Source organism: Perognathus longimembris, chromosome 2 (assembly GCF_023159225.1).
Source record: "Perognathus longimembris pacificus isolate PPM17 chromosome 2, ASM2315922v1, whole genome shotgun sequence".
Classification (NCBI taxonomy): domain Eukaryota; kingdom Metazoa; phylum Chordata; class Mammalia; order Rodentia; family Heteromyidae; genus Perognathus; species Perognathus longimembris.
Window position 1 is genome coordinate 1,063,913 of NC_063162.1, and position 26,829 is coordinate 1,090,741.

A 26,829-nucleotide genomic window follows, 5' to 3' on the forward strand; every position below is an offset into this window, starting at 1 on the left:
AGATAGGCATATTTTGCAGAGTAGGTTATGTTTTACACGCGTGTTCTCTGTTAAGTTTGCAGGGAGAGTAAAAGCGTAGGCATCCAGGCCTGCCCAGAAATTCTGCTTCAGCCAGTTGTGCTGTCCTTAGGGCAACGCGTGCACATCTGGTCCTTGGGATGGCAGTGTGTTCCACGGCCACTGGCCCTGAGGAGCTGCTCACACACGTGTGCCTCCTGTGCCCACTGGCCCTGAGGAGCTGCTCACACACGCGTGCCCGCCTCCTGTGCCCACTGGCCTCTGCTTGTAACACCTGTGTCCACCAAGTGTCGCTGCCCATCTCAGCATCCTCAGGCCTGGGACAGGCCTCCATGTGGAGAGCCGCAGCCTACAGATGTGTAGCCCCCCGAACCCCCCGGAGGAGGCCCTGGCAGAGGCTTTGTAGAGAGAATCTGGAGTTGTGGGATGAGCTGTCCAAGGTACCTGCAGTTGTTGTTTAGGCTCTGGTGCTGGAAACTGCGAGCCCGAGCACTTAGCTGTGCATTGTGCTAAGTTAATAATGGGTTTTAGTGGGTGACTTGTCATGTCCCAGGCTCTTAAGGGCATGAGAGAGTGAACCACACATTTATATGTTCCCAGAATAGAGCATGACACCAGGCACCCTGGTGGCATTCTGTGTGTGCCCCTGTTGAATGAATAGGCAGTACTCTTTATTTTCCTCATGTCAAGAGCGTCTTACTTGATCCTGTGAACCTCGTCTCAGTCCCTGTTCTTAGAAAACTAGGGTGCCGTGAGCATGTGGGCCCTGCCGACCCACCCTGTCCCCGCCATCTCCTGAGCGTCACGCCGTCAGGACCCGGCCCGCTGCCTCAGAGCTGTCTCGTGACGGGTCTTCCACAGACCGGGTCTACGTAGCAGCACGGGGCCCTCCGCCACCCCGTGGGACTGCACCCTCCCGCCCCCCCCCCCGGCTCCCAGCCCTGTCATCACGTGCGTCCTGCCCCTCTCTCCTCCTCAGCCTCCTTGGCAGACCGCTCTTGTCTCTCCAACTTTGCCAGAGCATGGCACCTCCCGGCTCTTCCTGTCCTCACACATCGGTGATCTCATGGCTTCAAATACCAACTATATGTCAGCGACTCCTGATTTACATCACCAGCTGGGGCCTGTCCCCCACATTCCAGACTTTTCTGTCCAGTGACATCATTCCTTATATGTCTTGTAAAATGTCTTAAATTCAGAACATTCAAAACCGGCTTCTGAACTCCCCCCACATCTCTTACCTCCTCAAGTCCCCACCCTGGCTGGCCTTGCAGGTCCCCAGGTCCTCCGTGCCTAACCCTCTTCCCCTCCCCTGCCCCTCATGCCCTGCTTACACTCTCAGGGTGTCCTCTTAGGTGATCCTTCAAGAGAGCAGACCCATAGCTCTGCATCGGCTCTCCTGTGCTCCAAGCACCCCTGCTCCCGCCTGCCCTGTACCCCTGCTCCCGCCTGCCCTGTACCCCTGCTCCCGCCTGCCCTGCACCCCTGCTCCCGCCTGCCCTGCACCCCGGCTCTCCTCCACTCCCGGGGCGGCAGCAGAGAGTGGGCCCTACACCCCTGCTCCTGCCTGCCCTGCACCCCTGCTCCTGCCTGCCCTGTACCCCTGCTCCTGCCTGCCCTGTACCCCTGCTCCCGCCTGCCCTGCACCCCTGCTCCCGCCTGCCCTGCACCCCTGCTCCCGCCTGCCCTGCACCCCTGCTCCCGCCTGCCCTGCACCCCGGCTCTCCTCCACTCCCGGGGCGGCAGCAGAGAGTGGGCCCTACACCCCTGCTCCTGCCTGCCCTGTACCCCTGCTCCCGCCTGCCCTGCACCCCGGCTCTCCTCCACTCCCGGGGCGGCAGCAGAGAGTGGGCCCTACACCCCTGCTCCCGCCTGCCCTGCACCCCTGCTCCCGCCTGCCCTGCACCCCGGCTCTCCTCCACTCCCGGGGCGGCAGCAGAGTTGGCCCTGCATCCATGCTCCCCGCCTGCCCTGCACCCCTGCTCCCGCCTGCCCTGCACCCCTGCGCCCGCCTGCCCTGCACCCCTGCTCCTCCCTGCCCTGCACCCCTGCTCCCGCCTGCCCTGCACTCTGGCTTGAGGGTTCTTTAGATCCAAGCTCATGACCTACCTGGTTTTGTCTGTCTTTCTGCCGTCTTCCCTCGGTCTGACTCTATAGCTCCTTGCAAAGCCCCACTTCTTGCTGTCAGCACCTTCTGACTAACAAGCGTCTCTGTCCTCAGCCAAGGCTAGCAGAGCTCTCTCTGCTTCTAATTCCACATCCATCTTCAGCCGCCAGGACAGTTCAGCTTGTCTTTGTTACGCTGGCCCTAGCAGAGACTTGGCCCATGGGGCAGAGCAGGGAAAAGAGAACTCTGGAAAGACTGAGGCCTAAGAGTGGCTCACAGCTGTAACCAGAGTGATCGCCTGGCTCTGGGCCCTCTCAAGGACAGGAGGGAACACCCTGCCAAGCCCAGACCAGGGTGAGCCTCTTGGGTTCACTCCTGTAGCAGTTGGTGTGGTGCAGGTGGGTGATGGGAATGACGTGGGTTCACGCCTGTAGCAGGTGTTATAGGACAAGGAGATGATGGGAATGACTGTTGTACCTGACAGTATGACTCTGGTCCAATTTCTTCCTTTTTTTGCCAGTCCTGTGGCTTGAACTCAGAACCTGAGCACTGTCCTGGCTTCTTTTCGCTCAAGGCTAGCACTCTACCACTTGAGCCATAGCGCCACATTTGGCTTTTTCTATTTACATGGTAGTGAGGCATTGAACCCAGGGCTTCATGTATATGAGGCAAGCACTCTACCACTACGCCATATTCCCAGCCCTCTGGTCCAGTTTCTTGATGGAGAAAGGCTGGTAGCCTGATGTCTGAAATGGCCTTCGCTGGTCAGGTCTCTCACCGTGGCCTCTCCTGGATGGTGGTCTCCTGAGAGCAGCGCTGTTGCCTGTCATTCCCTAGGGCTTCCTGAAGCTTCACTCCCGCCGTTTCACTGACAGGTAGAATGGGGCATGGCTCAGGCTCCATCCAGGTGCAGGTGGCTGGAGAACAGGTGCCCAGGGCCTGCTGGAGATCTGCCATCCCTAACTGCAGACCTGGCCTCCAGCGCCTGCACCTGCACCTTGTCTGTCTGGTGTGTGTGCTGTGCTGCCAGGGCAGTCCAGTCCAGGCACACTCTCATGACACCGAGAAGCTCCTGGAAATCGTTAGGATGAGTTTGGGGGGGGGGGTGGGGTGGCACTTTCGGAGACACGGCAGCCTGGCCGGCACCTTCCTTCAGCCTGAATGCAGCGCATACATCTTGGTGGCTACAGGGACGCATTCCTGCGGGTGCTTTTCTTGAGTTTGGTAGGAAGCTCCGGAGGCAGGTCGGCTATGAAATTTGCAGGCAACACAAGCTGAAAATTCGGTTTGGTAACGAGCCTAAACCTTGTGCCGTGGCTAAAGTGGCTTCCTCTGTGGGACAGGGGTGTGTAGTACTTCCTGGCGGGGCTGCGCCTGGAGTGGGGTGGCTGAGATGACAGGACCTTCCTGGACTCCCGCAGGCTGAGCTCCTTGTGCTGGGGGGGGGGGGCGGGGGCTGCCAGGTTAAGCAGGGCTGGCTCCATCTCAGGACCAAATTCGGTGATGCGGGGGCTGCCCGCGTGTTGTTGACGGCATCCGATGCTCGGGACCACCAGTCACGGTGTCGTCCTGCCGCACATCCGCAGGGTCACCCCGGAGCGTGAGGAAGGGAGGGCTCGGAGTGTGGGGGCCGTGGAGGGGACGTGGTGGAGGCCCCGGCGGCGGCGGCTAGGGGAAGGGAGGTGGCGGAGGCCGTGGCCGGGGGCTGGGGATTCTGAGGGCCGGGGCTCCTGGTGTCTGTCTCTGAAAGGCCTTGGAGACAGAAGGAGGTCTGGCAGGAGGCCTCCTTTGCAGATGAGAACCGAGGAAGCTCCGAAGAGCATTTGGCCTCATTGGACATCAGGGCCGGGCTGAGGATGGGGTTTCCCCGGGCTCACGCCCCGGCACCACCTGACACAACCTGTCCTCGCTTCAGTGTTTGCTTCGGAGGGGTCGAGCATCTTTCAGGAAACGGGGTGGTCGGCCTGTGTGAGTGCAGCATCCCCTTGCACACAAGGGGATGAGCGTGCATATACAGATGAGTATAGGGGCGAGTATGAGTGTGCATAGATGTGTGCAAGCATGGTGTGTGTGTGTGTGTGAGTATACATGTGAGGATCAGCATCAAGTTCCCTGGGGCAGGAAGTTAGGCTTGCGTGTGGGCACACAAGTGTGCCTGACCTGCGCGGTCTGTGCCCACCAGCTGTGTGGACAGAGGCTTCTCTGTGGCAGGTGTGCTCAGAGACTGTAGTGAGTTGGTCCTGGGCACCTGGCGCCCCAGGCCTGGCTCCTTCAGCCCCATCTGCTCTGAGAAGAGAGCTCCGGAGCCAGTGCCCGAGCCCCATGGCTGTCGTGAGCTGTCCCTGGAGCCCAGCCGGGCGTGGTGACCGGCCTCCGCTCAGCGTAGCCCCGGCACCCACACGGGAGGCTGGGGGAGAGGGCGGCGGGATGGTTCCCGGCACGGCGCTGAGCGCAGGCTTGGAGGTGGATCAGGGCACCTCTCTCCGCCTCGGCTGACGTCTCCCAGCACAGGTGCGGTGCCAGGGAGCCTGGTCTCAGTGACGGCACTGCGCTTACCCCTGGCCTGCTTACCGTGGATGACCAGTCCAGGAGGTGGCCTCTCTTGAGGGCCAGGTCCCTGGAAGGCTAGGCCTGAGCTCTCGTGGAAGAGATCCACATCAGGCCTACGTGTGCCGCCGGGCAATGTACAGACCAAAGGCCCCGGCAGCGGCCACCGGGGCCAGGCAGGCCCTTCCCGGCTCCAGAGCAGAGTAGACAGGCCCAGTGGTCTCCAAGGCAGTGCCATCTCAAGAGCTTTTCACCAAAATGAACTCAAATCCCTCTAAATTAAAAATGCAATGCTCCAGAGAGCACAGGCCGGCTCCGTGGCAGAGCCAGTTAATTGGAAGGTGTAGAAAGCTTCCACTAATTACACTTGCCATCCATGGGGCTTGTCTCTTCACTGCGTTTCCACAGCCACGCGAGATGTCATCCGAAAGGAGAGAGAAGAGAACATGAACCCGGTGAAAGTGAAGACACAGGAGCAGGTTCAGGGGCGGGCGGCCGGCTTCCCTCGGGTGTGGTGGCCCTGGATTGAGTGCCTCCGGAAAGAGCCTCTAGGGAAGTGGCGTCCAGCACCTCGGGTCTGGGGGCAGGAGGCTGCCTCCCGATGACCCCCACTAGGCCTGGCACCACCTTGCCTGGGGGCTTAGGGGCTCTGGGGATTATTGTAATAAACACCAGGGCAGAGGGCAGGTCTAGCCGGCAGTCTTTCCACGTGAGCGGAGTGCTCACTTCCACACCCACGTGAGCGGAGCGCTCACTCTCACACCCAGCCGTAGACAGGCGTCCTGCCCCCGCAGAAAGACCTGCAGCCAGGACCTGTTTCCCCTCGGTGCAAGCAAAGGTCCGGCTAAGCTCACCAGGGCCCCAGGGCGACGGGTCTGGGAAGTGCTCAGGTGAGCAGAGAACGCGAGCATCCCTGCTAGAGCAGACATCCCAGGGGGTGGTGTTAGAGGTGGGCCTTGGGAGGTGATGGGCTTGTGGCAGAGCCCGTGTGCGGTAAGAAGCAGAGAGCTGAAATAAGTCAGAGAAGAAGCCAGTGTTGCTTAAGCCCCCAGGCCATGGTAACCCAAATCTATAGGAATAAGACATTCTCATTGTACAGCTTATTTTGTGAAGTATCTGTTAAAGTGTGCTCTGTGTGTGTGTGTGTGTGTGTGTCTGTCTGTCTGTGTGTGTGTCTTAAGATGGAGTTCTAGAAGAGGTTCGTGTGTGTGTGTGTGTGTGTGTGTGTGTGTGTGTGTTACGGGATTTTAAAGTCAGGCCTTGTGCTTGAAAAGCATCCACTTTACCACTTGAGCTATATACCCTTTGTTGCTTTAATTATTTTTTAGATGGGGCCTTGGTGTTTGTTGTTTGTTCATTTCATGGGACTGGATTGAGATGATGAGCCTTTTACCTACGGCCTCTTGCCTTGCTGGGATCACACACGAGCCAATGCCTGCTCGCTGTTTGTCTCACAGCATTTTTGCGTGGGCTGGCCTTGCATTGTGATCCTCCTGAGCAGCTGGGATTAAAGACCTGAGCCACCACCACGTCAAGTTGTAGGTGTTTTTTAAAACCTGAATTTTTCCAGTTGTTGGGGCAAATACTTGTGAGTCCTTCCCCGGCTTGTGGCTTACCCCCTCCTTCTCCCAGTCTTCTCTCTTAAGTCTTTTTTGTTAGTGATTTCTTCGTTTTTTCTGAGAAATCTTTGTCTAACCTCAAGTGGGGTTGGTTTGATTGACTGTAGTGCTGGGGACGGAACCCAGGGTAAGCATGTGGGAAGCACATGCTCTATCTCTGAGCTACACCCCAACCTTTCAGTCAGGCTTAGCTCTAGCAGGTATTTCAAATGAATTTCTGTGCCTAGTGTGATGTAGGAGCAGAGGCTCATTTCCCCCCCAGTTGCATGGAGGCTTATTGCCCCGCTTGCTTCCTCCTCCATGAGAAGGCTGTGCGGGCCGGCCGGCCGCTCCCACAGCGAGCTAGAGGAGACCGGAGGGCCAGCTTGGCAGGGACCTGGGAGGGTACACGAGTTGGCTTCTCTCTGGAGAGGAGCGGCTGTGGGTGGCTCTGCGAAGCCCCGGGGTGCTGCTGAAGCGCAGCCTGGGTGTTCCTCCCAGCCCCAGCTCCCGGAGCTCAGCGCAGCGCTGGCCGGGTGTCACACAACTCCGCCCCTCTCCTCCGGCCTCGGTGTGGCCCCGCCCTCCGAGGGAGGCGTCCTGCCCGCACCGCACTAAGTGGCAGCCACAGCCCGCCGGTGGCTCCTCACCACAGTCGTCCTCAGAGAGCGAAGCTGGGTCCCGCCAGGGTGCTGGTCCCTGGGTCAGATTGGGTCTCACACTTGTGCCCACGTTGGCATTGGCCTCCTGCAGTAGCTGGCACTACAGCTGTGTGCCAGCCTCGAGCTGCCTCATTTCTCATGTTTACATAGTACTGTGTTTTGAGGTTTTCCACGGTAAAGTGGCTGCCCAGGGTGGGCATGGGCTATGGGCACAGTTCCGCTGGTGTGTCAAAGTGCTGTCTCCGTGGCATTTCAGCTGGCATTTGGGGCTGGGATGAGGTGGGCACAGGCTCCTGTCTGACGTGCAGCTTTTATAGAGAATGGTCCTGCGGCTCTGCCCTGCTCTCTGTCGATTTTGTTTTCTCACTAGTCTGTACAGGTTTGTTGTGTTTTAAAGGAAATTCAGCATGATGTGCCAATACCTTTACCTAGTTTGTGTACGGTCCACCCCCGGGAGGGCTCCATGCAGATGCCCCCACCTGGTTAAGTCTGCGCCCAGGACCTGCGTTACCGAGGTAACGGGCACACCTGGAGGCGGTGACCTCCTCCTCCCTGAGGTCACATCCAGTGCACCTGGCCAGATCACCCACCTTTCCCTATAGAATCCGGCTCAACGTGGTCCCCGCTCTTTGTCCTTTTCTCTCTTATTTTCTCTTGCTTTTTCTCTCTGTTTCCCTCCTTCCTTCCCCTCTGCTCCCCATACGTCCATCTTGTGTGGGCTGGCAGTTTGCTTTCTCCCCAATAAGCTCCTTTCTGCCTGAACCATGTGGAGGGTTTCCTTTCTGCCGAACCTTACAGTTTGTAAGAGTAAAAACAGTTTATGAATAGCCATGTGCCGGTGGCTCATGCCTGTAATTCTGGCTACTCAGTTCTGAGGATTGTGGTTTGGAGACAGCCTGAACAGCAAAGTCTGTGAGACTCTTTAACTACTAAAAAATAAAAAGCTGGGAGTAGTAGAATGGCTCAAGTGGTAGAGAGCTAGACTTGAGCAGAAAAGCTCACTGACAGCTCTAGGCCCTAAGTTCAAGCCCCAAGATCCCCTTCTCCTTCCTCACAGAATTGATGAATAAAAGCTTCTTTGGCTCCTGGTTCTGGAGGCTGTAAGTCTGAGAGCTCTGGGCTGGCACCAGCATGGACATCATGCTGAGTTTACACATTGTGCAGACACCACGTGTCAAGGCGGCAAGTCTTGGTACTTTGATTAAAGACTATGTTTCTTTTTCTCTGCTCAGAACTTTTTAAATTTTGTGTGATCCAGTGGATTCATCTGAAGCCCTTCCTGTGTCCGTGGCTTCGGGGGTTGACCTACTGGAAAAGACCTCTTGCTGTGGAGTTACAAATAAGCTCGGCGTCTCCCATCTTCCCAGGACTCCAGGGGACTCTGTGTGTAGGAATTGTGCTGTGTTTGGAATTAATAGCGTCACTAGGAGTGAAGTAAGCATGCAGCTTTAAGTTTGTCCTCTGGTCTGGAATGCCGTCCTGGTCATGTGCTCAGTTCTCAGTGTTTCTGGGTCTTTCTGGACCCTGTGTGAGCTGCTGCTGGCCTGCCTCCTTTGGAAAGGCAGTGGAGGACCAGGTCGGGGGGTGGGGTCTGCAGCAAGGGTATCTTCATGTGAGGGAGCTGTCCCTGGGCTGCCCCTCAGGCCCACTGCACTCTCGGGGCCCAGGAGTCCTGCTTTGCTGCTGTGGCTTCTGCTTTCTGCAGGATGCAGTGTGGATTCCTCTGTGGCTGGAGAGGGAGTGAGAGACACCCCCACCCTAGGCCGGTCCCATCACAGCCTGGCCCTTGGGTGTCTGGGCTGTGGTGGACAAGAAGCTTAGGGAGCCCTGCGGGGAGGCTCTACACAGGAAAGGCGTTGCCACAGCCTTCGGCCCAAGGTTTGGAAAAGAATGTGGCCCATCTTGGGTCAGGGCCAGATAAAGCCCCCTTTAGGCCTGGGACATGACATTTGGGGCTGTGCTGGGGCATTGCAGGCTAGCCAGTGATTTGGCGGCGGCTGCCCCGTGGAGGTCTTGGGGCACAGCGTGGAGTCCACTGAAGTTTGTCCCCAGAATAAGAAGCAGCTCAGAGCCGGGATAGGACCCCAGCTTCACCCGAGGCTAGTTTTGTGGCGTGGCTGTGTCTGGGTCTTGATGGCCCTTGGAGCTGGCTTCAGTCCCCAGCTCTCGGGGAGACCATCAGCCAGACGGCCTCCATCCACCATCACGTGGCTTTCCTACGTGGCCAAGACTCGAGCACACTAGAGTTCTAACTCTTATTTTTGGAAACATCAAAGAGAACAGAAGTCTTATGCTCTGTCTGGAAATAATGCCTTCCCTTAATTCAATTCAGTTGGTTAAAAATAAGTGTGCCCCTTTCCAGGGCCATAAGCCTATCTCTTGAGGTGGGAGGGGGAAGAATAAAGGAGCTAGGGATGGGCTGCACCTCTGCCAAGTCCCCAGAGAACGGGCCTGTGGGCTTGAGCCCCGGTGGAGGGCTGTCCCTGCGCTTCAGGACAGTGGAGGGGAGGGCAGGCCACGTGGGATGGGGTATCCAGGACCCTGTACACACCTCAGGACGGGTCAGGACAGTGGAGGGGAGGGCAGGCCACGTGGGATGGGGTATCCAGGACCCTGTACACACCTCAGGACGCGTCAGGACAGTGGAGGGGAGGGCAGGCCACGTGGGATGGGGTATCCAGGACCCTGTACACACCTCAGGACGGGTCAGGACAGTGGAGGGGAGGGCGGGCCACGTGGGATGGGGTATCCAGGACCCTGTACACACCTCAGGACGCGTCAGGACAGTGGAGGGGAGGGAGGGCAGGCCACGTGGGATGGGGTATCCAGGACCCTGTACACACCTCAGGACGCGTCAGGACAGTGGAGGGGAGGGAGGGCAGGCCACGTGGGATGGGGTATCCAGGACCCTGTACACACCTCAGGACGCGTCAGGACAGTGGAGGGGAGGGAGGACAGGCCACGTGGGATGGGGTATCCAGGACCCTGTACACACCTCAGGATGGGTCAGGACAGTGGAGGGGAGGGCAGGCCACGTGGGATGGGGTATCCAGGACCCTGTACACACCTCAGGACGGGTCAGGACAGTGGAGGGGAGGGCGGGCCACGTGGGATGGGGTATCCAGGACCCTGTACACACCTCAGGACGCGTCAGGACAGTGGAGGGGAGGGAGGGCAGGCCACGTGGGATGGGGTATCCAGGACCGTGTACACACCTCAGGACGCGTCAGGACAGTGGAGGGGAGGGAGGGCCACGTGGGATGGGGTATCCAGGACCGTGTACACACCTCACGAAGGCTTTGTTTCCTGCAAAACAAACAACCGTGTGGTTTGTTAATCTTCTAATGACTTTCCATCAAAGCACATGCAAACATGCACTTGCTGTGAGATGGATTTTAAAATATCAACGTTTCCTTAACAATGAAGTGCTGCTTCTGTTTATCCCCCCTTGTCGTGGGCTTGTGTTTGGCTGAGACCTCATGTGGCCTCCTCTGGGCCCTTCAGGGAGCTGCCAGCCAATCCCCGGCGGGCCAGGGTGGACGTGACACAGGAGTCACGGGGGTCCCCCTGGGGGGGCCGTGTTACCCGCAGACTGTGGCTCGTAGCCTCTCCCTCCGGCCACGAGGCCAGCAGCACAGCCTTGTCCCAAAGGAGTCCCCTTGCGGTCCCTCAGAGGACCTCACTGCGCCCCTCTTCTGATTCCACCACACCTAGGATGGAATTATGGGCCCCTGGACAATCCAGGACCCTCTCGCCTTCCCGGGGTCTCCGCTTCCATCCACCGTTTCCCTCTTTCCATGGGAGGGGACCCGTTTCCAGGCTTGGGTGATGAGGGCTGGTCATCTGTAGAGTGCTGCCCAGCCTGAGTGTGGAGGCTGCCTGGCTCCTCCTCCCTGTGAGTACCGCCCTCCGTCAGTGCTGCGGTGATGGGTCCAGGACGAGAGACCAGCTTGCAGACACCTGCCCGGCTGCCGGGAGTCTTGGCACAGGCCACTGCAGCCTGGCTGGCAGTAGCAGCCGCTGTGGAGAATGGGTGCAGACCAGGCCCCCGCGGGAGCATGGCTCCGAGAACAGCAGGTCATCCGTGAGACAGGCCACCAGCGGGCATCAGCTGGGGCGTGGCAGGCAGACCGTCCCGGACCTCTCCTCCTGTTACCCACCCAGGGCTTAGGAGGGCTGCCCTCCTTCCCAAGGGGAGGCCAGGGCTCAGAGTCCTCCCTTGTAGGATGCAATATGGGGACAGCCTGGGGTCTGACTGGTGAGCCAACCTGCAGGGGTGGGACCGTCTGCGTCTCCCCGGCTCTGGACAGGGGTGGGACCATGTGCGTCTCCCCGACTCTGGGCAGGGGTGGGACCGTCTGCATCTCCCTGGCTCTGGGCAGGGGTGGTACGTCTGCGTCTCCCTGGCTGTGTGCAGGGGTGGGACGTCTGCGTCTCCCCGGCTGTGTGCAGGGGTGGGACGTCTGCGTCTCCCCGGCTGTGTGCAGGGGTGGGACCGTCTGCGTCTCCCCGGCTGTGTGCAGGGGTGAGACCGTCTGCGTCTCCCCGGCTCTGGGCAGGGGTGGGACCGTCTGCGTCTCCCCGGCTGTGTGCAGGGGTGGGACCGTGTGCGTCTCCCCGGCTCCGTGCAGGGGTGGGACCGTCTGCGTCTCCCTGACTCTGGGCAGGGGTAGGATTTCTGTGGCTTACCAGCCGTATGAAGGGCCTCCTGTCTTTGGGTATAAATTGATTCATGCGCAGACAGAAGCCCGGAAGCCAGTCTAGGGAGGAGGCAGCGGCTCTGAGCCGAGGGATGGTAGTGATAAATGGCTGTGAGCCCCAGCTCTCTCCCCTGTCAGCTGGCAGGGGTGGGAGCGTCCTCAGGTCTCAAGGGAAGACCCTGGCCAGCCGGCAGCAGCTGCATGCTGCACCTCCTATCACAGCTTAAAAACCACTGGGATCCTAGCACTGTTTTCCGACTCCGGAAACGTTTGCCTGCTGAGGACAGGTACATAACCAAACAACGTTCTTTACGCCTTACCTCTGTGTGAGCATGCATGCATGCACGCACACACGTATGAAGACATACAGAGACACATGAGGCAGAGAGGCGCAAAGCGGCAGACAGGCGCGCACACACAGGGACATCACAAACACAGAGCTGCACAAATACATACACACATATATTTACATAGACATATGGACACGTAGAGGACACTTGCACACGCAGCTGTGCATGCAGGGGTGTGTGTGCACACATTCCTGCAGACACATGCATGGATGCGTGCACAGAACTGCACAGACACAGATACATTCACACATGCATCTATACAGCCGTATCCAGAGGCACACATATGTGCCTACGTGATTTGAGCTATATCAAAAGCCTCCAGAATTGAAGCACAGCATCTCTCATGGGCAGGTTTCAAGGGGTCCCAGAAGAGACAGTGCCCTACATTAGACGCCCTCCTTCAAAGAAGGGCTATAGTTTGTTCCTGGTGCAGCAGGTCTGATCAGTGCCTCCTCATTCTAGGACTTTCATACCCCAGCCAAAGGAGCCACCCGGGGGGTGGGGGGAGCTGGGGATGGGCTGAGGAACTTCTCAGCCTCTGCTGACCCCAGCTGCCCTCTCAGATAGCCCGGACTCCTGTAGCTGAGTGGAGAGTGGTAAGATGGAGCTTCTGCTGGCCTGCGACCCTGTCCACACCTTCCTCCATTGCTGTCTAGACCCCAGGCTGGCTGAGAAATCACATTGCTGAGGTTTTTCCCTTGACCAACTCCCCACCCACTTACCTGTCTTCTCTGTAGCCCCCTTGCTGCTCCCCCACCCAGCTCACGCCCTCTTTTATCACTTGTCCAGCCTTCTGCTTAGCACAGATGGTCATCCTGGATACAGAATTCACGTCTTACTGGCCCTGTCATTTGGGACTGTGGGGCAGTCATCGGACTTGATGAACCTGTTTCCTGCAATCAAATGGCAAAACATACTTCTTGAAATGCAGGTTAAATACACAGTGCTCCTCTACAAAATATCTGTAATGTGTATGTCAGGCATTTTTACTGAGCTGGAGCCACAGAGTCAGTTCTGAAGGGCACAGATTGGTGAGCTTTGAAGTCCTGTGACCCTGAGAAGTCCTGACCTTCCCAGGATGCAGAACTGCCACCGCTTCAGAATGGTCCTGTGTCCTCTTGTTCTAGGTGTCCCTGCACCCCAGACACAGTTACTGAGCCTTTTCTATCACTGTGGGTTGTGCCTGTTCTTGAACTTGTGTAAATGGAATTGTATGGCACACTACTTTTTCTTCAGTCAGCTCAATCTGAAATTCATCCATGTGGTTGCATATCAGTAGCTCATTCCTTTAAAAAGTTGTTGAGGGCTGGGGATATGGCCTAGTGGCAGAGTGCTTGCCTCGCATACATGAAGCCCTGGGTTCGATTCCCCCGCACCACGTATACAGAAAACAGCCAGAAGTGGCGCTGTGGCTCAAGTGGCAAAGTGCTAGCCTTGAGCAAAAAAGAAGCCAGGGACAGTGCTCAGGCCCTGAGTCCAAGCCCCAGGACTGGCAAAAACAAACAAACAAACAAAAAAAAGCCACTAAAAAGTTGTTGACAGGAGATGGACAGAGGGAGAGTGATGGAGGCTGTGGATTTCATCTGGGCACATTTTATGCAAGTATGGAAATACCACAACGGATACATGCTGGCAAAAATGTTTTTACAAGTTGCCAAGGAGAGTTGTGTCTGCTGCAGAAGGGAAGTCCAGGTCACTTTTCCTTCCCCTGTCCTGGCGTGGACCCTGGGGGTTCCCACCGGCCGGCCGTTAGGACTCAGGTTGCGTTCCCGTGTGACCCCTGTGTTGTGTCTCTCGGGCACACAGCTCGGAGTGGAACCTGCTGGGTTCACAGTGAGTGTGTGCTTGACTTTCTGAGAAGCGTTGTGACTTACTGCGCTCTGCCACAACTCGTTGCCAAGAGCTTGGCATGTGCTACCCTGCTAGGCTGGGCTGCCTGGGATGCAAGGCAGGGGTATTGGTGGGGGGATCTGGTTGTGTCTTGGGGTGAATAATGACACACAACCTCTTACCTCTCAGGAACCCTGTGCGCACGCCTGTCTGCTGCTTATTTTTAATTACTTAATGTTTGCTTTAAGGTTAATCCGCCACAGTTCCTTGTGTCTCTGGCTGCCTGTGACTGCATTGGTTCAGAGCCCGGTGGTTCAGGACATGGAATGCAGAATTCCGGAGTTGGGGTTGAGGGGTCAGCGGAGGCTGGCGGGGCGCTGCCTGTTCTCAGCCCCCGTGTCTCGGCTCTGCTGCCCTGGGTGCCGCCTTCCTAGTCGGTCAGGCACCCCGAGTGTAGCGGCCGCCTCCCGGCTGAGATCCGGCTCCTGCAGCCCTCTCGGGGCCCCTCTGTGGCCAGAGGTAGCTGGCCCTGTGGAACGCTTCACAGGATGGCCAGCCCTGGGAGGAACCTGTGGGGAGTAGCTCGGCCCCTGAGACTTGTGCAGAGGATAGCAACTCCCGGAGCAGGGCTAGTGCGCCACGGGGCTGCCGGTCACGGTGACTGGTCCCCTGGCTAGCTGCTGGCCCCTGGTCCTGCTGCTCCGATGTAGCAGTGGTCAACCAGATGCGACGCTGCCCCAGGTGCTTTCTTGGACCTGGCTTGAGGATGGATAAGTTTGGATCTGCTGGGTGGCACTGGGCTTCTGACTACCTGGTTTGATACTCTTTGAAGAAGAGTTAAAGTAAAGCTGCTTTACACGTTCAAGTGATATTTTCTGTTGTCTTTTTACCTTTGGGGAAATGAAACTTGATTAAGCACTACTTCTTCCCCCGCTTTCCATCTAGGGTAACCACCTTGAAAGAGAGAGAAGCTCATGTACAGCTGGGCCAGCGTCTCTGGCTCTGGGGAGACAGCAGGCCCTGCGCACACTGTCCCCCGACCCCGTGGTGCTGTGTGGCCCCCCCTGGGCCATACAGGCAGGATGTGGGATGGAGCCTTGGCTCCCGGATGCGCGGGGGCAGAGAGGTGGTAGGGGCCTTGTTGTTTTCTGTGGTGCCCGCTGGGGTGGGCATGGCAGCAGAGCTGTCCCCTAGAGCGCTCAGTTCCCCGGGCGAAGGGTGGAACCAGTCCCCTCCGGCAGCACCTAGGACAGTGGGACCCTCAGAAGGGCTACGCATGTGGTGCAAGGGCGGAAGGATGCTGAGGTCTGCGTTGGTCCCCTCCTCCTCACGCTGGGGGAGCCCTGCTTGGCTGAGTAGATGCAGGGCCAGCCTCCCCACCTCACCCAGATCAGCCCCAACGGTGCCCTGACGCCACTGCCGTCCCAGCTCATGGTCGACTCTGCTCGGTGGCCATTTCCCGATCGTTCCCGGACAGGAGAAGGGACTTGGGGCCCATTTCCCTGCCGTGGTGGGGTGGGGATGGGCAGGCCTCCCTGCGGCCAGAGCACTTTCCTGGGCTGGGGTACAGGCAGGGGACAAAAAGGGTGGCACTCGGTCCAGATGGAGCTGTCTGGGACAGGCTCTCGGGGCATGAGGCTCTGCAGGGTGCGGCCCACCGTGTCCCGCTGCGAAGCTGGAAGTCAGGTGGGCACAGCCAGTGTGCACACATGGACACACACTCCTGTAAAACGTTTAAGCACGCATAGAAGAACGTGCATGTACTTGCACACATACACAAAGGTTCGATGCACACTAGGCACCCAGACATACTCAGCGCACCCACCCAAGAGCACACATGCGTGTGTACACACCCACGTCAACACGGCTCTAACATAGGAATGTGTTCACCAGTGGGCACACGTGTGTGCACATACGTGCCCACATGTCCTTGTCTGCTGGGCAGTAGGCCACCTCCTTGGGCAGGGTACCTAGGCATCTGCTTGCTCATGGGTCCAGCCTACTCTGCTTCCTGGAGTTGGAGTCACAACACTTCCTGTACAATCTGCACCCACATTCACCCTGTCTACCCTCCCCCATAGACTTTCTGGAACCTCATGGGAGGGCTAGACTTCCTCCTGGCCAGTCTGGGTATGTAGAAGGGGTGGGAAGGGCACCCGGCAGGAGAGGCTCGCTCCTGCCCCATTAGGAGGTTGAGCCCCAGCCTCCCCTCCAGGAAGCCTGCTCTGTTCCCCCAGCAGGTCTCAGGGCCCCTCTGATCCCCGTTAGAACAGCCGTCGGTGGTGCTGTTCAGCATCTGCCTAGTGCACCCTCGTACGACCCCATGGAGGTGGGCTGTGCCCCATCCAGCTCCCAGCGGCGGCCGGCTCCTGAGGCCCACGACCCTGCCCGCCCCCAGCAGCGGCCGGCTCCTGAGGCCCACGACCCTGCCCGTCCCCAGCGGCGGCCGGCCCCTGAGGCCCACGACCCTGCCTGTCCCCAGCAGTGGCCGGCTCCTGAGGCCTGCAGCGTTCTCATGACACCTGGGTATGCCGGGCAGGGGTAGGGCCTGCCCCAGTTGACCAGAATATCATAATCACAGATGAACGTTTTGAAAAGAGGCCCTCAGAGCAAGGAAGTCTCCACATAGAGGCGGTTTCTTGGGGCTGCATGGCCCCGTGAGGGCCTCGAGGTGGCGTGCTGCGGCTGGTCGCCCAGCTGCCAGGCGGGCGGCCCTGCGGTGAGCAGTGGCAGGCGGCACCGAGCCGGCTGAGGACATCACCACCCACGGCCATGCCAGGCCGCCCTGGGATGAGGCCCGGGGCCCTGCCGCCCCCACCCACCCACCCTGGGTGGCCCTTGGGGCTGGATGCCATACCCCTGGGGTGGGCCCAGCCTGGGGAGTTCTGTGGGGGAGCCCTCTGCTTGCCCTGCCATCCTCTCCACCCCCTGCAGCTCGAGGGGCTCTGGGGGGCTGGGGGCTGTCCCAAGGCTACCACAAACAGCCCTGGGGGGGGGGGTGGATACTAGCTGCTAGACACATCCAGGAAAAGGAGGCTGTGTGACGTGGCACGAGTTGCTAGGTACATTCCAGGAAAAGGGAGGCTGTGGAAAAGGTGTCTTCGCCTGCTGGAGAAGTGCTAATGTGTGTGAAAGCGAGGTGTGTTCACACCTGCCCTGCTGTGCCAGGCAGACCCTGTGTGCCGCCTTGGCAGCCGGCCGGGCCTCCTCCTGCTGTCACTCGGTGCCTGGGAGGAGAGCGGGAAGCGCAGGACCGCATCGGGGATCGGAGGGTGTGGGTGCTGCGTCTGGAGGATGGCCGTCTTCTCCAGCGCACCTGGGAGGGTCCGGGGAGTGAGCCTGCTGGTAGACATCCTGTCTGACTTTGGCCCATTACAGGGGCCTCAGAATGGCCCCAGGGGCGGTGGGGGGGCGGCGGATCCTCACGGGCCTGTGCGGCCCCTGTTGGCCCCCAGCTGTGTGGCCTCCACCTCCTCTCTGCCTGCACACTGCCCGTGGCCTTCCTCTGTGGCACTGCCTTGGCTGTCCAATGGCCACCTGTCCCCGTGAGGCAATTAGTCTTCCTCCGGTGGGGGGTTGGGACTTGGGGCCCGGCAAGGACTGGCAGGATCCAGACTACAGAGGGAAGGGAGTAAGGGGAGCTTGTGGACAGGGCTTCTCTGGTTCTAGGCCTGGCTTCACATCTCTCCATAATTGTTGGCCTCTGGACTCTGTGGGGGATTTGACCACCCCACCCAGCCTTCTAGCCAAACCCCCGCAACCAGGCCCCTATAGAACGGTCTGTCTACTCTGCCCCTGCGGAGGCATGTCCCTCTGGGGTTGCTGCGGATACCGCGGTTCCCTGGCAGTTTCCTGCTCCCTGTCCTTTTCCATTCCTGCTGTTGCAGGCCCCAGGCCTCCCTCTCGCCCAGGCCGGCCCACTGCCGAGTCTTGTATAGATCCTGAGCACTCGGGAGGTACAGGTATCCCAACTGTGGGACTCACTTTTGCCGGGGGCTCCTGGCTGCGCTGAGAGTAAACAGCGTAGGGCTGGCTCACTGGGAAGGGGCTCTCCAAAGACCCAGAGGGCGGGGGGCCAGAGCAGGGTAGAGATGGGGTGGCCCGGACAGTGGGGCTCACAGAGGATGTGACTGCTGGCTTGGGGGACTTGGACTTCCTGTTTGCACTGCTGGGCCTGTGGGCTGGTCCTCGCTACCTCCTCTGACTGCGGACGAGCCCCATGGCCTCTGAGAGCGCGGCCTGCCCCCGTCCACTCAGGAAGCTCCGCTGCCCGCTCTGGTTACACGGGGCGGGGACAGCTTCTGCCGAGCACCTAGTCCAGGAGCCACTGGAGACCATCGGTTGCACCCTCTGGATGTCCCCGGGGAAGGAATGCTCAAGAACCTCATCTCAGGGTCCCTTCCCGCCTCTCCCAGGCAGCCTCCCCCCAAGAGCTGAGTGGCAGCTGGCCGGAGATGCTGTCTTGATCTGGCTGCTGCCCCAATCAGTAATGTATGGATGCTTCTGGGCAGTGTCAGATGGGGCATCAAGGCAGGATTCTAGGTTGTCGAGGCAGGTGTGAGCAGTGACAACTGAGCCGGACCCTCAGCTGCAGGGGAGGGGTTGGCAGGCTGGATTCTGGGTGTCCTTGGAGGCACAGCTAGCGGGGATTGACAGTGCACTGCAGGGGCATGAGGCAGGACTGGTCAGAGCTTAGAAGGAAGAAGGTATGGGGAAAGTTAGGAACCTGTCTTGTTTTGTTTGTTTGTGCTACAGCTCTCTGGAGAGGGGTAGTTGCAAGGCGCTTTTCAGTGTGTCTGACTGGTTACAATATTGCTCTCTGCAAAACTCTGAAAGATAAGCACAGCCAGGCGCTTCATACCCAAGCCAGATAGTCAAGAGATAGTACCTGTGGGTCAGGGTGGGCCGGCGGGTCCATGGCCCTAGGGATTAAGGCTGACTTGGGGGGGGGGGGGCTGTGTCTTCTGAGCAGGGGTGTCTGTGGATATAGTGGTTACCCTTTGGGACGGTCTTTGCTGGTGGTCCTAGTACTGTGTTGGCCCTGCCTCAAGGACTGCAGCCTGCTGGCTCTCCAGGTATCTGTCTGACAGTCACCTGCGATCCCTGCCCCACCCACATGCTGGGCCTCCAGGTGTCTGAGGCCAGAGCACTGGAAGACCAGGCTGTCGGTCAGGACGGGGTTTACCTGTGTCGGGCACAGTATAAAGGCCTCTGGGAGAATGTGCTTCTGTGGTCCCAAGAAGGGACAGCAGGGACCAGGCCTGAGCCACGGTCTTTCTCGACCCATGTCCCAGTCCCCAGAGGTGTCCAATGGTTCCCAGCGGGGCAAATGACTGTGTTCTGTCCCTCTGGACCCTTGGTGTAGAGAAGGGCCTCCAGCTTTCCCAGGAAGTCTGGGATTAGGGGAGGCTCCCAGGATGTAGGCTTAGGACTTAAGGGTGGCTTTCTGTGGGAGCCACCGAATAGCAAGCCTGCAGCAGAAGCTGATGTCCTGGGAGCCATGTTGACTCATTTGTCCCTGTACCTGCTGTGGGCCAGGCTCGTGTCCCCGCCCCATAGTGATCTTGAGAAGAGGACATGGCTGGCTGGTTGTCCTCTGTCTGGGTAGACAAACTGAAGTCACCCCGAGCCAGGAGACCCTCCTACAGGGTGGGTGGGTGGTGACTGCTTCAGGTTGCAGGGGTTCAAGGGGGAGGGATCTGCTAGAGGGTCTTCCTTCCTGCCTTACTTGGCTTCTCTCTGCTTTATTCCTTAGTGAACTTCGACCACTTCCAGATCCTGCGAGCCATTGGGAAGGGCAGCTTTGGCAAGGTAAGGGGAGCCAGTGCGTGGGTCTGCAGGGGGTGGGCGCGTGTGGGCACCCAGGGCCCCGCAGCCATCCAGCTCCCTGTCTCCTTAGGGGAAGCTGGCTTCGCTGGGCAGCAGACTTGGGCGTCTCAGGGAGGAAGTGGGGTGTCAGGGCATTGGGGCTGCTGACCCTCGTTCTGGGTCTCTGGAGTCTCAGCTCAGTGGAGAACCAGAGGTGGCCACAGCTCAGCCCTTGCAGAGCCTTTGTCCCCGTGGGAGAGGGTGGCACCCCGGCACCTGCTGTAGTACGAAGGCCCCTATTATGGCGGAGGCACTTTCTGCCGCGAGGATAGCGCGGGTGTGGAGGGAGAGGATCCCAGACGGGCAGCGTGATGTGACCATACCCCACAGTCCAGGGGCCAATGGGACACTCAGCAACGGCCACTGGCCCAGAGGCCAACTGCACCTGTGCCTGCCTGTCAGGGTGCAGAGGGGACAGGTCAGGGGTCCGGGCGGGGACCCTCCGCAGCTTCCCTTCCAGCAGACGGCCCACCGGCTGAAGCCAGCCCTCCGCTTGCCTCTTGTTTTCTCTTGGCCAGATCTAACTTCCCGGTTGTTGCTTTGTGATATCCAGAGCTTGGGGTAATTATAACTCAAAGAGGCTTAGCGAGAGCTCTGAAAAGGCTGGAATTAGCTGTGGGCTTCTGCGGTGACCGCGCGGTTGCGTCCCTTCTGAATGGATGCTTCTTTTCAGCGGTCTCCGGGCTTGGCGGTGGCACCGGCTGCCAGCACCGCCGTCTGGATGCCGTGTCTGTTTATTTAGGCCTTACCAGGCCGTTCTAAAGAGATGGCTACCAGAGCAAATGCATGGGGCATTGGAGCGTGACTAAGTGCCTCCGCTTTATTGTGTCACAAGGGACGGCTTCTCAGGCACGGAGGCCTGGTGATCGTACGTCAGAGCAGATGAGGACCAAGGAGAGATGTTTCTAACATCTGTGAGCCGGGAGGTGTCCATGGCCCCTGTGGGCTGACGGCTTTAAGGATGGTTGGGCTTGGACCCTAAGGTCCTGACTGTCAGGCGTGCAAGGCTGGTTGGGAGACCTCTGTCCTCCTGGGTCCCCAGGGAAGCACAGAGAGAAGCAGCTGTGGCTGGGGAGAGAAGCAGCTGTGGCTGGGCTCAGCAGGGTGGCCAAGACAGGAAGGCACTGGGATCAGCAGGCCTTCAGAACTCCGGCCTGAGCTGCTATTGCTGTAGAGGACCAAGTGGAGGGCAGAGACCACCCTGGGGTGGGGGGCAAGGTGAGCGGGCTGGCCCAGCCTCTGCCTCTGCTGCTGCACCTTTCTTCTCTCAGGTGCCCTGGCACCTCCTACTTCGGGCAGCCCCATGCCTGCCCCTCTAACACAGCCGGGAAGCCCTTGCTCGGCTACATTTGCAGAGTCTGCCTCTTCTGCCCAGGTCTTGGCTCCAAAAAGTGACTGGCTCATAGGGGGGCTGCTGCAGAATGAGGAGACAGTGCAAGTGCGGGTTTTATTTTCAAAGGCAAGTTAGTGGTGCACTTGGCGGGGCTCCTTTGTGCCCCCTGTTTTGCTATCTAATTAGATCTCCAGGGCTCTGGGCTCTGGTTGCCTGGGTTTCTGGGAGTGTATGGAGGGTGTGGCTTGTCTCCAGCCAGACTTAAGTCCTTCCTGTTGCTCTCAGTGACCAGAGCAGTGGCCCTAGACAAGAAGGAGTGGGGACAAGGAGGGGCTCTCCCAGGAATCTGGCTGGGCCTGGGATGTTTCCCTCCCTGGGGAAGACACTCAGGCCTCCTGGGTGGGTCTGTGAGCATGAGCTAAGCCCAGTCCTGTTCCGGGTGGACACAAGAGCTGGCCCATCTGTCTAGACTGGTTTTTCCCCAGACAAATGTCCCTTTAACCAACAGCCACTTTATCTTTTAAGGTTATGGCTCTCAGAGATGGATTCGCCAGATTTGAAATATTTGGCTCTTAGCTTGGTTTTATTTTGTCGTTATTTAAATTATTAAAAACAAATTATAAGCTAGGTACCAGTGGCTCATGCTTGTAATCCTGGCTACTCAGGAGGTTGAGATCTGAGGATCGTGGTTCAAAGCCAGCCCAGGCAGGAAAGTCCATGAGATTCTTATCTCTGATAAACTACTCAAAAAAAGCTGGAAGTGGCACTGTGGCTTAAGTGGTAGCCTTGAGCATAAAGAGGCTCATGAATAGTGCCCAGGCCCTGAGTTCAAGCCCCAGGGCCTAAAAAGTAAAAATAAACAACAACAAAAAACCAAACTCTGGTAGCTAGGCACTGGTGGCGTGTGTCTATAATCTTAGCTACTCAGGAGGCTAGATCTGAGGTTTGAGGTTGAAGCCAGCTCTGGCAGGAAAGTCTATGAGACTCTTACTTCCAATTAACCAGAAAAAGCTGGATTTGGAACTATGTCTCAAGTGGTAGAACACTAGCCTTGAGTGAAAAAGCTAAGGGACAGTACCCAGAGTCTGAGTTCAAGCCCCAGAACTAGTACCCCCTACCACAAAAAACGTGGTACATTGCATGTAACCTGGCATTGACCATCTTGTTGGCTTTCAGGTGCACAATCTTTCTTTATGCACTATGTATTCAGCATAGTCACAATAGAGTGCTACTATACCTTTCCATCTTGTAGAACTGAAGCTGTGCTCCATTAAATCATAACCCGTGCCTTGCAGCCAGTGCTCTGCTTTCTCTCCCATGCATTTTCTTCTCTGGAGGCCTCATGGTCTTACTCATTTCTGACTGCTATAACAAAGGTGCCATGGGGTGGATGTTCCAACCATGGACATTTGTTTCCTCTTTCAGTCCTGAAGACTCGAAGTCTAGGATCAAGGTAGTTTTTGGTATGGTATGGACCCACTTTCTTTTTTTCTAAATTGAGTTATTTATTAAACAAAATTTTTTTGACAAGGTGTTGTGCAAAAGGGGTACAGTTACATAGTAGGGCAGTATGTGCATTTCTTGTGTTATCTTAGACCGTGTTTTTCTTTCCTTTCCCTAGGTCAGGTAGACATATATACAATACACAGTGTACCAAAACCATATACAGTAGCCACATGTCCTACTCCAAAGGAAATTCGCCTAGGGCTTTAAATGTAATGTCTACAATAGACAGTATGTCGACAATAGTCTTATATGAACATACATACATAGCTTTTGAGCTATTGTGATCCACTGAGAGGTCAATTTTTGACCTTTATATGTTGAGTAGTTGTTTGGTTTTAGTTACATAATATAGGGTCGCTGACCCAAACCTGTGGGAAATACCATTTGACAAGAGGTTTTTGGTTTCACAGACCTGGTCTCTACTGTCTCCCCGTCACCCCATTTTAACAGTCATATACAGGGAGATCATGCCCCTTTGGACCCGCTTTCTGAGCCTTCTATGTGTCCTCGCAGGGTGAGAGGAAGATCAGACCTCTTGGGAGTCCTTGCGGGGGGGGGGGGGGCATAAACCTCACCTAGGAGATAGCCACCCCATTTCTAATATTGGCATAGGGGAGGCTAGGATTTCACCATAAGAATTGGTTTTGGGGGTGTCAGACAGCATTCAGTTGCATTATTTAGGTGAAATCACATTCACGTAGCACAACGTCCACAGAGATTGCTCCTGGCACATCACGTCTCAGATTCCTTACTTTTTAAGGTGGAGTGACGTTCAAGTGCTTGTCCGTCCTACGTGTGTTCTTGCACTTATTGACGGGCGTGTGAGGTACTTCTGTTGTTTAGCTCTTGTGAATAACGCTGCCGTGGACACATCTGGAAGCCTCTGGATCTCTGTTTGTAATTTTTGTATACAGAGGGGGAATTGCTGGGTCGTAGGGTGATCCTGGACGTGACCTTCTGAGCCAACACCAGGGGCACTTGAGGCTGATGTTTGTGATTCTGGTTTTCGTGAGTAGAAAGTCACAGTGGGAAGAGCAGAATCTGGTGAACCAGCTCCTGTAATGAAGAATAAGCAGTTCTTATGGAGTGCCAGAATACAGACGGATGTTCAGAAGTGTAGATCAAGGCAGAGATGTAGAAATAGGAAGATTAGTGTCAGGTGGCCAGCATGAGGGTGAGGATAAAGACCAGAAGAGCCAGCTAGCTGAAATGTCTGTCCCCAGCCACACATCAGGCGACCTTGGTGCTGCCCAGCACGGAAGCTGCGGCTTTCTAAGCACTAGCTTTTCACGTTCATCCCTCGTCCAGCATGAGCTGAGTACCAGAAACCACCTGCAGGGGGCACTAGGCCCTGACGGTGCACTTGGCCTCCTGCCTGCTTTCCCTATGGAGCCAGTACTCCAAGGGGCATCCTAGCGGAACGCTCAAAGCCTTGTGGGAAGGATCCCTTTGGGGTGGAGTTACCGCTTGGCCAGGTTTCCGTGCCTTCCAAAATGGTAGCTCAGCCTTGAAGAGCGTGGGACGGGGCCACCCCATGGATATCCGAAGCTGAGAGAACTCGTGTCTCAGAGCAGGGTCTGTTTTCCAAGAGAGGGGGAGATGGTGGCCCAGCCCACAGCCCGCGACTAGCTGCAAGATGGGGTACAGAACGTGGGGACCCCTGGCTGCATGGAAGGCTGCTGAGAGGACCCTTCCCCCTGGCCCTGTGCCTGTGGGATGGCGCTCCGGAGCCTCACCCGGGGCGGGCGGTGCCCAGGCTCTGCCCTGCATAGGGTCGCTGTGCACCTGCTTTTCCCCCAGCAGCCATCGCGGTGCGTGGGCGCCCCTCCCTCCCTCCCTTGCTCCCTCCCACACGCCACACTCCCTTCCCCCCGTCTCTCCTCTGCTGTCCAGCTCGTATCTAGGGAGTGATGCGGCCACAATCAATTCTGAGACGTGTCACCTGTGTGGGAGTAACCAAGACATGGAGAGAATCGATTCGGTCTGCTCTGGACACCGGTCTCGCCTGCACGTTCTCTGCTCTCCCTCCCTGCCCCTGGCCACTCTGCACTGTGATTAAAAACGTGGGGCCATCTTGGCTCACGCCCAGGGGTTAGAAAAGGCCAGGCGTCTGGGAAGCCGCCACCCCCGCCCCCACGCCCCAGCCTCTCTGATTAGTTTTGCTCTGAATCTAGGAAATTGAATTCTGGCCTGTGGCTGCCATTATCCCATCCCATGCCTGGTGTGGGGGAGGGGGAGGGGTGGGGAGGGAGGGAACAAGTAAACTGGTTACAAGCACGTTGAAGGAACTGACCGTACCCCCTCTCAGTAGGGAGGTGACGGGGCACCCGTCGGAAGCAGAGTGGCACTGATGGGGACACACTGGCCTGTGGAAGACCTGTCTGGGGCCGGCCTTTCCCAGCAGTCCTGTGGTGGGTGACTGCTCTGGAGGGCTCGTCTGCAGCCGAGTCCCAAGCGTTCCCTACACTCCTCCGGCAGAGTTTCGGGCACGGCCCTCTCCCCTACCCCATGCACCCCAGCCTGCCCTCCAGGCCAGGCTCCAAGCTGCTGGCTGCTCCATTCTCAGTCCCCTGCTGCCTCCTGTCTGTGCCAGGGGCCCCTTCTTGGGAACCTTGCTAGTGACGAGGCCACCCCAGACGTGCACGAAGTCTGCGCCTGTATCTAGCTGCGGCTGTTTCACCCGGCTTTTATTTCCCAAGAGGATGGACACATGCACCTTTGGAGCAAGAAACATGGCAGAAGAGCCTGTCTGCCTGGAGCCGCTCAGTCCTGAGCCACTGTGGGCGCCCCCCCCCGCCCCGGCCCGAGAGGGACAGTTACGTCCTCACACTCCCCTAGGCTTCTGTCATGGCTCACGTTATCTCTTGCCACGCCATGTGGTCTGCGGTGGCCTGAGTGTGTCTCCATTTCGACCCTCTAAAAATCTCCCCTATTTTCACGTTTACCTTCCCGACTGAACTGGGAAACACGTTGGGTGAGGTGAAAGACAAGATCCCGGGAGTCGAGTGCGGATTGCGTTGTAAGATAAACCACGAGGAACGATGGCGTCTTACCCAGCTAGGGACCCAGATGTTTACTCAGGTCGTGCTATGTGTGTTACATTTTGCTATTAGCTGCTCTTTCTGTTGCGGTTCGACATCATGTCATTGTGCTTGTTGTGCCCCTGCAAGTAGGGATTTCTTGTCCCTTCTTCTGAGACACTGTGGCTCTGTACATATCCATGGCGGCCCTGCCTGCTGCTCCCCTCCTCCCCAGCCGGGTCCCGGTGCTGGAGGGAAAGCTGCTCCCGTGGCCGGCGAGGCACATGCCACGGCCCGGGGCCCCTCTGAGTGTGGCCACCTGCGTTCATGGCAGGCACCGGAGCCCTGGCCCCTGCTGCCCCAGCCGCCCAAGCCCTGGCACGCCACCCTGCCGAGTCCACGTCTTCACCTTGGCCAGGCAGATGTCGTGGGGCCTCTTTCGGGAGACCTCGGAGCAGGGGTAGTGGTTGTCTGTTGGTTGGAGCCTCGGATGGCTTGGTGCGGACTGGCTGCAGGTTTCTCTAGTTGCGGTGAGTGTGTGTACGTGCGCATGCACACGCGTGCACGTCCTGTGGGATGCTCAGGGGTCTGAGCTGGTGACCCGGGGCCCCAGCAGAGGAGCTGTGGAGGTGCCCAGCTCCGAGTCCTGCACAGGTGAGGGGCACTCGGAGCCTCGGGGGCCTGGCGGCGGGGCTTCCCCAGCCCGAGCCCACCCACAGAGCTCATGCCCAGTGCCGCTCTGCGCCAGACGTTTCCCGCTTAGGACCATGGTAGGTGCTGCGGTCTCTAGGTGCCCAGCCTGTCTGGGGGTCCCCCCGCTGACCCCCCCGGGCCCCACAGCCACAGACCTCTTTGGAAGTCACATGGGCCCCGCTCCCCCCGCCCCCACCTACACCCTTCAGATTGAGGGGGCCCTGTGTGGGGCTGCTGGCTGCAATCAGGCCTCGATGACCCCGCCTCTCGCTCTAAGGGGCTCCCACCACAGGCTTTGCTTCGTGAAGGTCAGGGGTGCTGGCCACCGTGGCTTTGAAGATGGGGAGATGCTGAGAATCAAACAGGACCCTCGCCCCGGGGTCGGAGGTTCCGGTCAGAGAGCCCAGAGGAGGCCGTGTGCACAGCGGGGGCGGGCTCTCAGAGGCCAGGAGGCGGCCAGTCCCGGCTGCAGAGGCGGGCCTCCTCCCTGCATGGAAGAGAGGCCCGGTCTGCTGGGGGCAGCTCTACTCAGAGACATGAGCGGAGGGCACCCCGGGGGCGGGGGAGGGTGCCACGGGGCTGAGGTGCCACAGGGCT

At 58.2% G+C, this 26,829-nt stretch overlaps 1 protein-coding gene across 1 annotated transcript in view; it reads left to right on the forward strand.

The window, feature by feature from the left end:
• The window catches only part of Stk32c (serine/threonine kinase 32C), a 64,474-nt gene that overhangs the window by 14,308 nt on the left and 23,337 nt on the right, over nucleotides 1–26,829 (forward strand). The window contains exon 2 of the mRNA XM_048334776.1: nucleotides 19,568–19,623. Within this exon, the coding sequence (XP_048190733.1) occupies nucleotides 19,568–19,623 (56 nt within the window). The remainder of the gene's footprint in view (nucleotides 1–19,567; nucleotides 19,624–26,829) is intronic.